A 13,537-nucleotide genomic window follows, 5' to 3' on the forward strand; every position below is an offset into this window, starting at 1 on the left:
GTTTTGGGAACCTCCTTCTCCTGCTGGCTCGCAGGTGCGCTCTCCGGACGCGGCGAGACGCGGTGAGCAGACAGAAGGGCTGAACAGGCTCACCTGCCGCCCCAGGTCGAAGGCAAACTCCGTGCGCCCCGTCGGCCGCGTCAGGCCGGCTGCCTGCTCAGGTGCCTCCTGCCTCGGGACCAGGACGCCGGAGAAAGGGGGAGGCCGCCCCGGCAACTACGTTTCTACCACATCTCGAACATTTGTGAGTCCGTGAAAGCTAAACCCGTTTTTTTCCCCTCGCAGCTTTTCCATTCAGGTCTTGCTCATTCATGTGGAAACGAGCCATCTCCACGGCTCCCAAACATCTCCAAACGGTGTCCTAAGACTTCCTTTTTTTTTTTTAATCTCTTTTTCCTTTCCCTCTTTTTTTTTTTTTTTTTTGTTTTGTTTTGTTTGGCATTGTTCTGTTTTCAGGTTCTTGGTGCACTAAGACTTCTTTTAAGGCTGCCCGTGGGTTCCGATTACAAACTCTCAAAGAAAATACTCAAGAACCAGACGAGGTGGCCGAGTGGTTAAGGCGATGGACTGCTAATCCATTGTGCTCTGCACGCGTGGGTTCGAATCCCACCTTCGTCGAGTGAGGCCTTTTAATACGAAAAGGAGGAAACAATATCCAAGTCCAGCTAACTTTCCTTTCAACTCTCCTGGAGTTCAGATCCCTGGGCTTGGAGAGAAGAAAGCGGTTCCCATAATTCCGTTCTGTCAGTATTAGGATGTTGCTGGGTATCTTTAAGTTTATGGTTGATTGGGTATTGATTGTCAATATTGTTTGCGTAGTCAGCTTAATGCATATTCTTCAAGTGGGATTCCTACCTGATGACTGCAAAAACGCCTTTGAGCCTGAGAAAGGGGAGAAGGGAATAGAGAGGAGAAGGTGACAGTGTAGGGCTAGAAAGGGAGAGAGATGAAGCTGACAGAAAGGGGGAAAAATTCGAGTGTGGTTACTCCAGCCCCTTCTTTTAGAAATCATTACAACTGTGAACATTAAAATAAACTCATCAATAAGATAAGCAGAAAACAAACAAACAAACAAAAAAAAAACAGCACGACAGGGCTGGGCGTGGTGGCTCATGCCTGTAATCCAAGCACTTTGGAGGCCAAGGTGGGCGGATCACCTGAGGTCGGGAGTTCAAGACCAGCCTGACCAACATGGTGAAACCCCCGTCTTTAAAAAGAAAAAATAAACAAACAAAAACAGCACGACAAACACACCAAGAGAGAAATTCAGTTACTTAAATGCTCAAGACAAATCGAGGGACCAAAATTGAAGAAACGTGTAGCACATGGCCACAAGAGTTTAAAAAGTAAATAAATAAAAGCCCGGAGTGGTGGCTCAAGCCTGTAATCCCAGCACTTTGGGAGGCCGAGGTGGATGGATCACAAGGTCAGGAGATCGAGACCAGCCTTGTTAACAGGGTGAAACATGCCCAGCCTGGGCAACAGAGCAAGACTCTGTCTCAAAAAAGAAAAAAAGAAAGAAATGAGCATATGTATACACCAAAAGACATACACAAAAATATTCATAGAACTTATATTCATAATAGGGAAAATGAAAAGCTAAAAGCAACTGAAAAGTAACCAAGGCCATTACATTTTAAATTGTTAACATTTCCTGAAATTGTCTTCTAAAACAATGTCTTCTTTTAGTTTTTAAAGTACAGATGAACACTTTAATCCTAATAAGATGACATCATCATTTACAGAACATGGTGAGTCAACCAAATATTTTACCATGTGTGTATAAATTTGATCTCAGTAAAACAATTTTAGAATTCAAATCTATAAACTTTATTGACTTTGTAACATGATTAATTTAAAAGTAAATTAAAATATATTAGTGTGTTCCAGGCATGGTGGCTCACGTCGGTAATCCCAGCATTTGGGAGGCTGAGGTGGGCAGATCACCTGAGTCCAGAAGTTCGAAACCAGCCTCAGCAACATGGCAAAACCCTGTCTCTACCAAAAAACAGAAAAAAAAAGGGGGGCTAGGTGTAGTCCCAGATACTTAGGAGGCTGAGGTGGGAGGACTGCTTGAGGCTAGGAGGCAGAGGTTTCATGACCAAGAATGCACCACTGCACTCCAGCCTGAACAACACAGCCAGACCCTGTCTCAAAAAGAAAATATATGTATATTAATCTGATCATCTCCCATATAACTTTACATAAAATTGACTTGTTTGTAAATATAAATATTTAAATATATTTAAATCCAATTTTGCTGAAAAGCCTAAACACAATGTAAAAGCTATTGACTTGCCCTATTACCGTCTTACAGACTCTTCTAAAACAAAAGGTATAACACTATAGCTTCTCCCAACTATCCAAATGCTTGTAGGTCAGGTTTGAAAGTTTTGTCAAGAAAACACAAAAGAAATGAGAATCAGAGAAGACTACACACTGCGAAAACAAAATTCTGTGAGGACTTGAACCCAAGACCTTTTGCTTACCAGAGAAGGAAGTTTAATGACAAAGCAACAATTCCGTCATAAAAGTTAATTTATTTGATGTTATAGTATAGACATTTTAAGATATACCAGAAGAATTTTAGAATTTGAAAATGATGAGTCGATTTTGTTTTGAGCAGGAAACATATTAATACAAACTTCCTTCAAACAAGACATGATTATAATCCCAGCAACTCAGGAGACCTAAGCAGGAGCACCACTTCAGGCCAGGAATTTGAGATTAGCCTAGGCAACACAGCGAGACTTTGTCTCTAAGAAAATAAATTAGTTATTGTACTAGCACACACCTATAGTTCTAGCTACTTGGGAGGCTGAGGTAGGAGGATGGCTTGAGCCCAGGAGTTTGAGGCTGCAGTGAACCATGATCATGCCACTGCACCAGTCTGGGTGACAGATCAAGGTCCCATTTCTGGAGGGCAGGGAGGGTAGGAACCATACATTGTTGAGGCCTGAGCAGAGGAGGCTGCCAACTATAGAAATTGCAAGTTACAAAGAAATTATGTTTTCTACCTTGAAATCTATAAAAAGTTGCTCTAAAGAACCAGCTCTGACCAGGCATGTTGACTCACACCTGTAATTCCAGCACTTTGGGAGGCCCAGGCAGGTGGATCACTTAAGGTCAGGAGTTAGAGACCAAGCCTGGCCAACATGGTGAAACCCCATCTCTACTAAAAATACAAAAATTAGTCGGGTGTGGTGGTGTGTGTCTGTAATCCCAGCTCTCAGAAGGCTGAGGCAGGAGAATTGCTTAAACCAGGGAGGCGGAGTTTACAGTGAGTCAAGATTGTGCCACTGCGCTATAGCCTGGGTGACAGAATGAGACTCTCTCAAAAGAAAAGAAAAAGAACCAGATACTTCCATTCTTTTCAGAACAAATCAACAGACTGAAGTTTACTCCTGTTGACAATGTGAGGTCACAATGTGATACTATTCTTGAGGAGATGGAAATGTTCAGAAAAAAAAGCCACACAAAGTACATGGTGGAAGAGCAAAAATGCAAAACAGGCTAAAAGAGCTGTGAGTTTAGAAAAAAATAATAGAACAAAAAGATCAAGAAGGGACATTAGAGAATGAAACTGAAGACAGAATAGGGAGTAGGGGTCCCAGGCATGGAAATAGGAAATTCTCTGTGAGAAAGGGGAAGAACCTATAATTGCACGTGAAACATACATTCCAGGTAGAAATAATTTCTTCAAACTTAGCTGGAAAAAACGTATATAGCAACAAGTAATGGTTTAAAAATCCAGATTAAAAGGATAGAAGCTCTTTTGAAAAACTGAGCAGAGTTACTTTATCAAAGTAAGCTTTGAAGTAAATTTCTTATCTGTCAGGAAGCCTGGAAGATGGTGAGCCTAGAAGTGGAGAAACAGAAACTTTTCAAACAAGCAAGTGCCCCAGATGCTAGGCCATGTTCCTTCGGCCTCTGAAGTCCACAGTGAAAACTCGTGACACAGCATTTCCTCCAAATGCTACGTGCCATGAATGGAAAGCATGCAAATGTGCAGGAATAACCTACACGAGCTGACGGGTCATTGGAGGTGGGGGATATATGTCTAATGGATAAAAGGCACAAATCTGTAAATACGTGTCAGGTGAACTGTTGGGTACACGCAGAAAAGGAACGTGGAGAGAACATGAGCTGATACGGGTGGAGCACACATTTCAGAATCAAAACTACTCTGCTTTCTAGTACTGGCTTTGCCACTTATCAGTGTTACGACTTTTTTTTTTTATCTTATCAGTGTTATGACTTAAAGAAGTTTTCTCCTCTGAGCCTCAGCTCCATCTCTAAAATGAGGATAATAATGTTTGTTGAAAAAATTGTTGGATTAAATAAAATGATGTAAATGACCTACATTTTATGTCTCCGAACACATGGCTCTGAATAGATGATGGTGGTGATTTTTTATGATGTCCTTTTGGTGGTATTTTCAAGGAGTGTCTCAGGCCATGTGGTTGCAAAGGCAGATTTAAAATAAGGGGACATCTAGGCTAGAGACAAGTTAGCCAGCATTCATCCTTTCAGTTGTATGTCACCTACTCGGTACTAGGGCCAGAGAGGAAACAAGGGCTGGTGAAAGAGGAAATGGTATTTCTGGAGGTAGGAAGACAGAAATAATTAAAGCAAAAGAGAGGGTGTGAAAGGAATGGTGTTGACAGCACAGCCCTCAAGGGTTGGGTCCTTCTAAGTTCAGGGGTGAAAAAGGAAGCCTTGATGACATATAAATTCTTACAAGCCAGTGTTTCTTTTCTGGGAGAAATGGAAACCCAGAAACCAGTGCTCTCAAAGAAGGGAAATTAGGTATGATTTCTTGGGACCCACAACCCAACCTGGCTACAGGGCTTTCCAAATAATACAGTCCTGAGTTTGAGCCTTAGAGAGGGCAGGTATATTTTCAAGTCATGCACTGTATCAACTGCCTTCTTGGTATATGAAAAGAAAACACTGTATATGCTAATAATCATTAACAAAAAAAAATTCAGGTAAAAATTTTTAACAAAACTGAATTATTTTTTTTTTCCCCAGGAGCAAAAACGGGGAATTCAGCTGGAAGGAACACACAGAAAAGGATCATATAGAATGACAATTTGTTTTTCATCCTCTGGATCGTACCCTAAGGAAAGTAAAGAAAGTTCCCTCGGGATCTTCCAGTTGGCAACAGCTGAACAGAGGAATATGACTTTATTAATTTATTCATAGATGTACTTTGCTGGGCACTGTTCTAGAGGCTGAGAAATACAAGTAATCAAAATATAACCTACCCCACAACCCTCAAATCCAGTGCCAAAAAAATTTTAGTGTGGAGGGTTGCATAGTAATAATGTAAGCCAATGAAGAAGAAAAACATAGCATTTCAGATCTTGATATATATTATGACCGAAAAACAGTTGTAAATTGGAACAGGAAACAGATGGGGTGCTCAATGACAAGGAGGCCTCATGGGCAAGATGGTTCCCAGTGTTAGGACCCCAATATCCTTCCTTACAAAGAGTGGGGACCCCACCCTAGACAAGGAATAGCAGTTCAGCCGCCCCACAGCAGCTCTGGCAGGGCTGTTTCTGGATACCTTCGTGGAGAAATCCACACAACTGCCCTTCATTTCAAATATGAGCATTAGCCTCATCCTCAGAGAAGATGCAGCCATCGTGGGGTTAGAGTTTCTCTCCTCAGGTCACTAGTGTGGGTGCGCCTGCTGAGAAGTTTCAGCCACTCCACCTGCAATAGGAAAGACAGGTAGTTAACGAGAAAAGCAAGAGACAGAACCTGTGAAGAACATGTAACCATCAGCCATTTGAATTAAAAGGGGCAAATCTGAATGAAAGGGGACACATTTATTTGTGTTTCTAAAAAGATATTCCAGGCGGGTACACAGGAAACGAATAAAAGTGCTTCATTGCAGTATATCAAAGATAAGACACAGCCAGGCATTAGTTTAAATGACAAAAACAGATTTTATTTAGTAATCACTGACAGTGGGGAACCATCTGGGTTTATAACTGGCCCATATCTAGATCAGGCTCCACACCTACTGCAGAGCCTGGGAGACGAGGGCCCTCTCTTCAGATGTTGACTGAAACAAACGGTAAATTCTTTTGGCAACATCAGTTGAGTTTTCTCAGGCAGGTGCTCAAGGAGACCGGGGCCATTAGGAACTATGTTCGGGTTTGTTCGGGTCTTTATAGGCCAAGATGGCCGCCTAGTCCAGAAGAGGGCTCAGAAGAAGTTGCCTAGTTTGGTCAACAAGAGAGTATTTGCCAAGTAGATGAGGGAACTGGGCAATTGGGGGCTGTTTGAGATGGGATGGTTTATAGTATTCTTTGTATATGCAATTATTAAACCATAGCAATGAAATGTCTAATCGAAATCATAAAACTAAGCAAAGTTTTAGCTACATTATCCTCTCTTATCGCCACAAGATGGCGACAGCGCTTCACAACTCGCCCGCGGGACGGAAGGCGGGGACGGCGCGAGAGCTCCTCCCTGTGCGGACAGCTGCTCTCCAGCCCGCCAAGCTGCCTGACGTTCTCTAAGTGCGGTCGCCAGCATTACTCTACACGCCGATTCCTCTTAGCATAGCCCTTTGTTGACCAGAAAGGAAATACGTTCATTGATTTGGCCAGCTTTATCATTATTATTATTTTAACCTTTTTTTGTACCAACAACTTGCCCATTTTTTTCATTATCCACAGCCACACTGGCGGATGAGGGAGTCTAAAAAAAAATCCCAAACATGAAATCCCAAATATGTTAATCATGAATATTTTCACAAATATCCTAACAGATATGGATATAAAGAGAATACACTAAGATTTTACACCTAAGAAAATTTTAAAAATAATTTGTAACATTATCCAATACCTAGCCGTTAAAGAAAGAAAATCCTGAATTGTCTCAAAATTTTTTTATAGTGATTTTGTCTGAATGGGATCCCAACAGATCCAAATATGACATTTAATTGCTGTTTGTTACTCTTAAATCTATTATGAGCCATAAATTTACAAGTCTCCAAGTAGCCTGCCTGCTCTTTGAAAAAGGAATTGAGAGCCCATAATCTGGGTGGGAATTCTCACTGATCCTGGATTGCCGTTGCTTTTAAACCATTCTTTGAAAAGCGTTTGGGGAAAAAAAATGTTTTGTTTTGAGACGGTCTCGCTCTGTAGCCCAGGCTGGAGTGCGGGGGCACAATCTTGACTCACTGCAACCTCTGCCTCCTGGGTTCAAGCCTCCAGAGTAGCTGGGATTACAGGCAAGTGCCACCAAGCCCAGCTAATGTTTGTATTCTTTTTTTTTTTTTTTTTGAGACGGAGTTTCGCTCTCGTTACCCAGGCTGGAGTGCAATGGCGCGATCTCGGCTCACCGCAACCTCCGCCTCCTGGGTTCAGGCAATTCTCCTGCCTCAGCTTCCTGAGTAGCTGGGATTACAGGCATAATGTTTGTATTCTTAGTAGAGCCGGGGTTTCACGATGTTGGCCAGGCTGGTCTCAAACTCCTGATCTCATGTGATCTGTCTGCCTCGGACTCTCAAAGTGCTGGGATTACGGGCCTAAGCCACCGCGCCCAACTACAATTGATTTTCTATAGCTATAGACAACATAGTAAAAGACACCTTAACACTTTTATTATTCTGAGTTAGGAACGGGAAGGAAAAATTGAAGAATGACAAGGGAGTTTCTATGTTAACATTTTTAAGAGTGTTTTGCAGAAATGCAATACAAAGTTGTCTCTGTAACTAATTATAGTAATCCCTATATTTCACATAGAGAGCAACATGGATTTTGAAACTATGACCTAGACAATAGACAAGCCAATTAAACAGCAAGTTGTACTTTTTCCCAACTCCTTTCCTATCCATGCTGAGGTCCCCATCAGCATTACGTTCTGGGTGTTGGGAAAGGCAGTATTTTTTATGCAGCATTAGGAAGGTGACTTTGCCAACGGGCTAGTTATACTTTGCCAACACTTGCACTTGATTGTTGGAGCTGAAAAGTAGTCAAGATTGAGGTAGAAAAACAAAGGGCACACACTGGCTCCCCAGAGAGCAAAGTTGTGGCTGGAATTCCTGCCCTCAGTTCTGAGAAAAACAACCAAATCTGGTACTTCTTTTTGCTGGGATGATTTTTTTCTGAAATACTCTAATTCGTCTGTCCATGGTATTTGTAATGGAAATAGGTAAAATTATATTGATTTCTCTCTAGATACTACATATTTGAACAAAGGTACAGATGTAGCAAATGAAGGCACATTTTGTGCAAGTTGCAGATGGATTGCTTTCTGTACTGATGATTTTCTCAGGCTAGAGGATAACGTATTTATTATTCCAGAAAGTTCTCTTCCTGGAAAAACATCTGGTGGCAGGTTAATTTGTGTTGCTGATCTTTCTCTACATTCCTGTTCAGGTTTTATTTACTGGTAAATAACTGCAAGAATGTTAGAGAACGACCAGCTGCTGAAAATAAACACTTAGTTCATTTTCCCTTCACCTTCAGGGACTATTCTGCTGTAGCAGCTCCTAGGACCTCCAGACTTATGGTTCTGGTGTCCACTCTGGGACGCCCAGAAGACACAGGAGAAAGTATAATCCATACAGTTAGCAGGGAAGAACTCTGATGACTGACCTAGGATTAGGTCAGATTTTAGTAGAGTTAGACTTTTCAACCCTTTTCTTTAGATTGACATTTACTAATAATTGCTCCTTCCCAGATTAAGAAAGAACAAAGAAGGCATTTAAAAAGTATTTTTTAAAGAAAATGCCTCTTCTAATGAAGTCTAAGGTAACACTCTTTTTCTTCATGTTTTGTGCCTTTTGTTTCTTGTTTAAGAAATCCATCCTTACAATGAGATCAGACTTTCCTTTCCTACCTTCTGAAAAGACATAATGGCTTTTCTTTTACATTTAGGAATCTTTTTCCCTCTTGTGGATAACCAATTGCCATGACAAATTTTCCAACAGCCTATCTTTTTTTGGCTGCTCTGAAATCCCACCTCTCATTTATAAATTTCTAAACAAAAATTAGATCTAATCTTTGGCTATCTAAAGTTTGTAAATGTATCTGTCTCTATGCAATATCACCCAATATCATTGCTATGTAAGTCTTTTTAAATTACTAAATAAGCTGGGCATGATGGCTCACACCTGTAATCCCAGAATTTTGGGAGGCCAAGGCGGGTGGATCACCTGAGGTCAGAATTCGTGACCAGCCTGACCAACATGGAAAAACCCCGTCTCTACAAAAAATACAAAATTAGCCAGACGTGGTGGCAAGGGCCTGCAATCCCGGCTAAGGCAGGAGAATTGCTTGAACCTGGGAGGTTGCGGTGAGCTGAGATCACACCATTGCATGGGCAACAAGAGCAAAACTCCATGTCGAAAAAAAAAAAAATTCTTAAATAAGTGACATATCTTACCAGGATTTTCTTCAATATTCTGCCACTTTGATCTTCAAATACACGTTAAAATTAATTTCCAAGTTCCCAATAGTAACCTGTTAAGATTTTGATTAGAATTACCTTGAATAATTATCACAATTTTAGAAGAATTGACATCTTTATGATACTCAGTCTTTCTTCTCATGGACACATATATCTTTTCATTTAATAACTTTTAAATATAGGAGTCTTGAATCACTAGATTTTTTTCTAGGTCTATTATATTTACTGTAGCTATTATGTGGCTGTATCATATGTATATTTTTAAATATTTATTTTATGTACAAAGAACTATCATGGCTTTTCATGGTAGATGCCTTGGATAATCCTTTGAAGGAAGATCATTCAGTCCAACTTGAATCCCTCGCATTCTGATGCAAACACTGGAGGCGTATATTGAGGCCTTATTTTCAGATGAGACCATGCTGGTTTGAACAGACACGACAAGAGTGAGAACCCTGGCCCAATTGACATGGGTGGCTCCAGTACAGCTGCTGGTGACCCATCTTGCTCTCAGGAGTGCAACAAGGTAAAAGGCACATATATTTAATAATATTCCCGCATAATACTTTTCCATGATAATGATCATTTTCTCACCTAACAGGATACACATCTTAGCCATATAATTAAATATGAACTAATTCTCTCTAAAGAGATAGCACACAAACTCTCAAAATAGCTCCTAGTCTTGTTCCATTGTCAGGCCATCTATATATTCTGCAACTTGTAAGTTAATGTGCCACCAACACATTGTATGTAAAATGCTAAGAGATGGGTGGGAGTGGGAGGAGGTGGTTAGGTTCAATAGACAATATACACATGACCAAAGGAGGAGATAAATGTAGACAGGACAGTTGTTCACAAGTCAGTTAGTAAAACCTTATTTGTGTATTTACAATGTTATCATGATTTATATTGGTTAGTATAGTTGAAATTGTATTTAAAGATTTCTGAGACAGTTTAGTTGACCAGCTTTCAATGTATATTTGTTTTTTTTGACAGTCTTGCTCTGTGACCCAGGTTGGAGTGCAGTGGCATGATCTCAGCTCACTGCAACCTCCGCCTCCTGAGTTCAACTGATTCTCCTGCCTTAGCCTCCCAAGTAGCTGGGACTACAGGTGCACACCACCACGCGCAGCTAATTTTTGTATTTTTAGTAAAGACCGAGTTTCACCATGTTGGCCAGGCTGGTCTCGAACTTCTGACCTCAGGTGATCCATCTGCCTCAGCCTCTCAAAGTGCTGGGATTATAGGTGTAAGCCACCGCACCTGACCAAAGGTATATTTTTTATGAGAGTATTTTAAAAAACACTCAAGTTGTCTGTCACAGCTCCTTGCCTATGCCCCTAAAAAGAGGTAGACTGAGACAGACAGTGGACAAAAAGTGGGGGGCGGTGGGGGAAGAACAGAAACAAAAAGAAAACTGGCAAACAGAGGAGAGTCCAAAAGCCCAACTGCCGTAAGTCAAGACTTCCCACAGTCCTCTAGGCCACCAAATGAATGTAATTTAAATTGCTTTAAACTTCATATAAAAATAAATCATTTTTGGTAAATCAATAAAAAGAGGCATTTCCGTGACTACTGGTGGGAGTATGTACTCCTCTTTTTCTAAAACAAAAAACAGCAGAGAGCCCTGAGTTGCAAACATGGAAAGCATAACTTTTTCAGCTCATTATTAAGTATAAGAGAGCACCACTATGTTTCTACCTCTCCTTTCTCTAACCAATGCATTTTGGCTACAGAAGAAATTATGCCTATTCTGAGCTACTGTTCAGCACATATACAACATCCAAAATTGAGCAACACTCCAAGAGGGTGCTGAATGACTACATCCACTTTAACTGAATCTTCCAAAAACGGAGACTTCTGCTAATAAGAAATACGGTATGCATTAGGACTACTGAGTCCCATGGTCATCCATTCATTGCCTTTCCCTTTCTCTATAATGTAGAGAAATGGGTCCAAAAAAATGTTGTGAGATATGAGGTATAAAGTGTTCAGTAAGTTCATGGATGGTCCTGCTAGCTATAGCATGTAAGAAAGTGAACAATACCCATATCTAGAGTAAGTGTTTATCTCAGTAAAGACAAATCCCTGCCTCATTCATGACAAAATACTTGCAAGAATACTTCCCTGCCATGTGGGATACTTAGCATCAGTATCCAGGTCAGTCTTGGTAAGCTAAGTCTATACTGCAGAGCTGAAGTATAACCTCTACCACTGCCTGCCACCCTGGTCACATGGTTTACAAATAAATCACTTGGGCAGTAAGTGGGGCGATAGGAAAAGAGACTACGTGACAGCCATGTGGTTGATGTGTACCTGATTGTTGACAGCCTCCTCTGAAGAGTGGGAATTTTGGTTAGCATTCACGTGGGACATCTTTCTCATAATCTGGGACCATTCTGAGAAATTCATCCACATCACTGTTCCCCAAAACTTCTTGTCAACACAACCTCCACTTTTGCCTACTTAAAATCTGTCTATCCAAACCATTAGCCACGCACATTCAGTTTAGATCGGTATCTTAGGTCACTCTCCTTCCAGAAAAAGTAAACAATGACATTCAAGACTTCAGGAGTCCGAGACCAGCCTGGCCAACATGGTGAAACTCTGTCTCTACTAAAAATACAAAAATTAGCCAGATGTAGTCGTGCATGCCTGTAATCCCAGCTATCCGGAAGGCTGAAGCAGGAGAATCGCTGGAACCCGGGAGGGGGAGGCTGAGATCGCGCCACTGCACTCCGGTCTGGGCCAGAGCGAGGTTCCATCTCAAAAAAATGAGTAAATAAATAAAAATAAAAAATAAATTTCGTTCTATCCAACTCAAATTGAGAGGAAATATATCTCCTTCCCGAAAGCATTAAGAATGAGAAACTGATAGATTACAGAGTCTGTAGGGAGGGCCAAATAAAGGGAGGATTGGATTCCTCTGGCGCACGCAAGCCAACCATGGACTTCCTGGATACAGCAACAAGTCAGGATGCCGAGAGGAAGAGCGGGCGCTGCCCGGGCAAATTCAAACTGACAACCACTGCAACTCGGCACTAGTCCAACTCATTATCCAATGGGTGACCGGCAAGTATTCTAATTTGCTTCGAATTTACAATAGAAAATCTCCAATCTCAGTACTTAACCCTAAGGGGATGAGAATACAACATTCTTAGGCAATAAAAAGTTCAGGGTCTTACCAGGGTCCGATTACGTCACATTTGTAGTCGTTAGTATATCTCCAGCTTACTTTGGCAGGAAAAGTCATTAACGATTGTTCCGTAACGACCCTACTGTTAAATAACTGCTCTACTTTAGACTTAAAAAACACAGTAGCACCGGGCATGGTAGCTCATGCCTGTAATCCCAGCACTTTGGGAGGCCGAGGCGGGCGGATCACTTGAGGTCGGGAGTTCGAGACCAGCCTGGCCAACATGGTGAAATCTCGTCTCTCAAAAAAAATAAAGAAAAAGAAAAAGAAAGAAGCACAATAGCTAGTTATAATGGCCGGCACAGAAAGAATACGAGCACCAGCTCTCTCTTTGAGAAAATGGGTGGCTCTTAAAAGAGCCGTTATGATTGAGTTTGCAACCAACTCACTATTTAGCGCTGGTGTACTTGGTGACGGCCTTGGTGCCCTCCGACACGGCGTGCTTGGCCAGCTCCCCGGGAAGCAGCAGGCGCACAGCCGTCTGGATCTCCCTGGAGGTGATGGTCGAGCGCTTGTTGTAATGCGCCAGGCGGGAAGCCTCGCCGGCGATGCGCTCGAAGATGTCGTTGACGAAGGAGTTCATGATGCCCATGGCCTTGGAGGAGATGCCGGTGTCGGGGTGCACCTGCTTCAGCACCTTGTACACGTAGATGGAGTAGCTCTCCTTGCGGCTGCGCTTGCGCTTCTTGCCGTCCTTCTTCTGCGCCTTGGTCACCGCCTTCTTGGAGCCCTTCTTTGGGGCGGGAGCGGACTTCGCTGGCTCTGGCATCGCCCAGACTAGCTAAAAAGCACCCAACAAGAGGAAAAACAGTATGAGCGAGGTATGACACAGCGTTTTTATATAGACTCTTTTATGCAAATAAGGTGAAGAATTAAAGTCTTGTTTCTGACTGGTAGTTA

At 41.8% G+C, this 13,537-nt stretch overlaps 1 protein-coding gene and 1 non-coding gene across 5 annotated transcripts; one reads left to right on the top strand and one right to left on the bottom strand.

Annotated features, from left to right (window-relative positions):
* The first annotated feature begins 536 nt into the window (after nucleotides 1-536).
* TRNAS-GCU (transfer RNA serine (anticodon GCU)) lies at nucleotides 537-618 on the top strand. Its single transcript has one exon. It is a non-coding gene; the product is annotated as a tRNA-Ser (tRNA).
* A 1,234-nt stretch (nucleotides 619-1,852) lies between these two features.
* Nucleotides 1,853-13,477, bottom strand: LOC105726430 (histone H2B type 1-J). 4 transcript variants are annotated; one of them, XR_010337577.1, is made up of 3 exons: nucleotides 12,627-13,018; nucleotides 9,415-9,491; nucleotides 1,853-5,724 (listed from the first exon to the last, which is right to left on the bottom strand). XR_010337577.1 is itself a non-coding variant. In XM_012465896.3 (2 exons), coding segments are annotated over exons 1-2 (381 nt in total). In that variant the 5' UTR covers nucleotides 13,407-13,477; the 3' UTR covers nucleotides 1,855-5,723. The 4 variants fall into 4 exon arrangements, 1 of the variants encoding a protein (XP_012321319.1); XR_010337575.1 differs by lacking the exon at nucleotides 9,415-9,491; XR_010337576.1 differs by lacking the exon at nucleotides 12,627-13,018 and having other exon boundaries at nucleotides 9,415-10,585.
* Nucleotides 13,478-13,537: the final 60 nt, after the last annotated feature.

The sequence above is a fragment of the Aotus nancymaae genome, unplaced genomic scaffold (assembly GCF_030222135.1).
Source record: "Aotus nancymaae isolate 86718 unplaced genomic scaffold, 86718_ANA_hifiasm-v0.15.2.pri h1tg000051l, whole genome shotgun sequence".
In the NCBI taxonomy this organism is placed as follows: Eukaryota; Metazoa; Chordata; class Mammalia; order Primates; family Aotidae; genus Aotus; species Aotus nancymaae.

Excerpts from the sequence above, each read along its gene's own strand:
- LOC105726430 (XM_012465896.3), bottom strand. The coding sequence starts at position 13,406 with ATGCCAGAGCCAGCGAAGTCCGCTCCCGCCCCAAAGAAGGGCTCCAAG.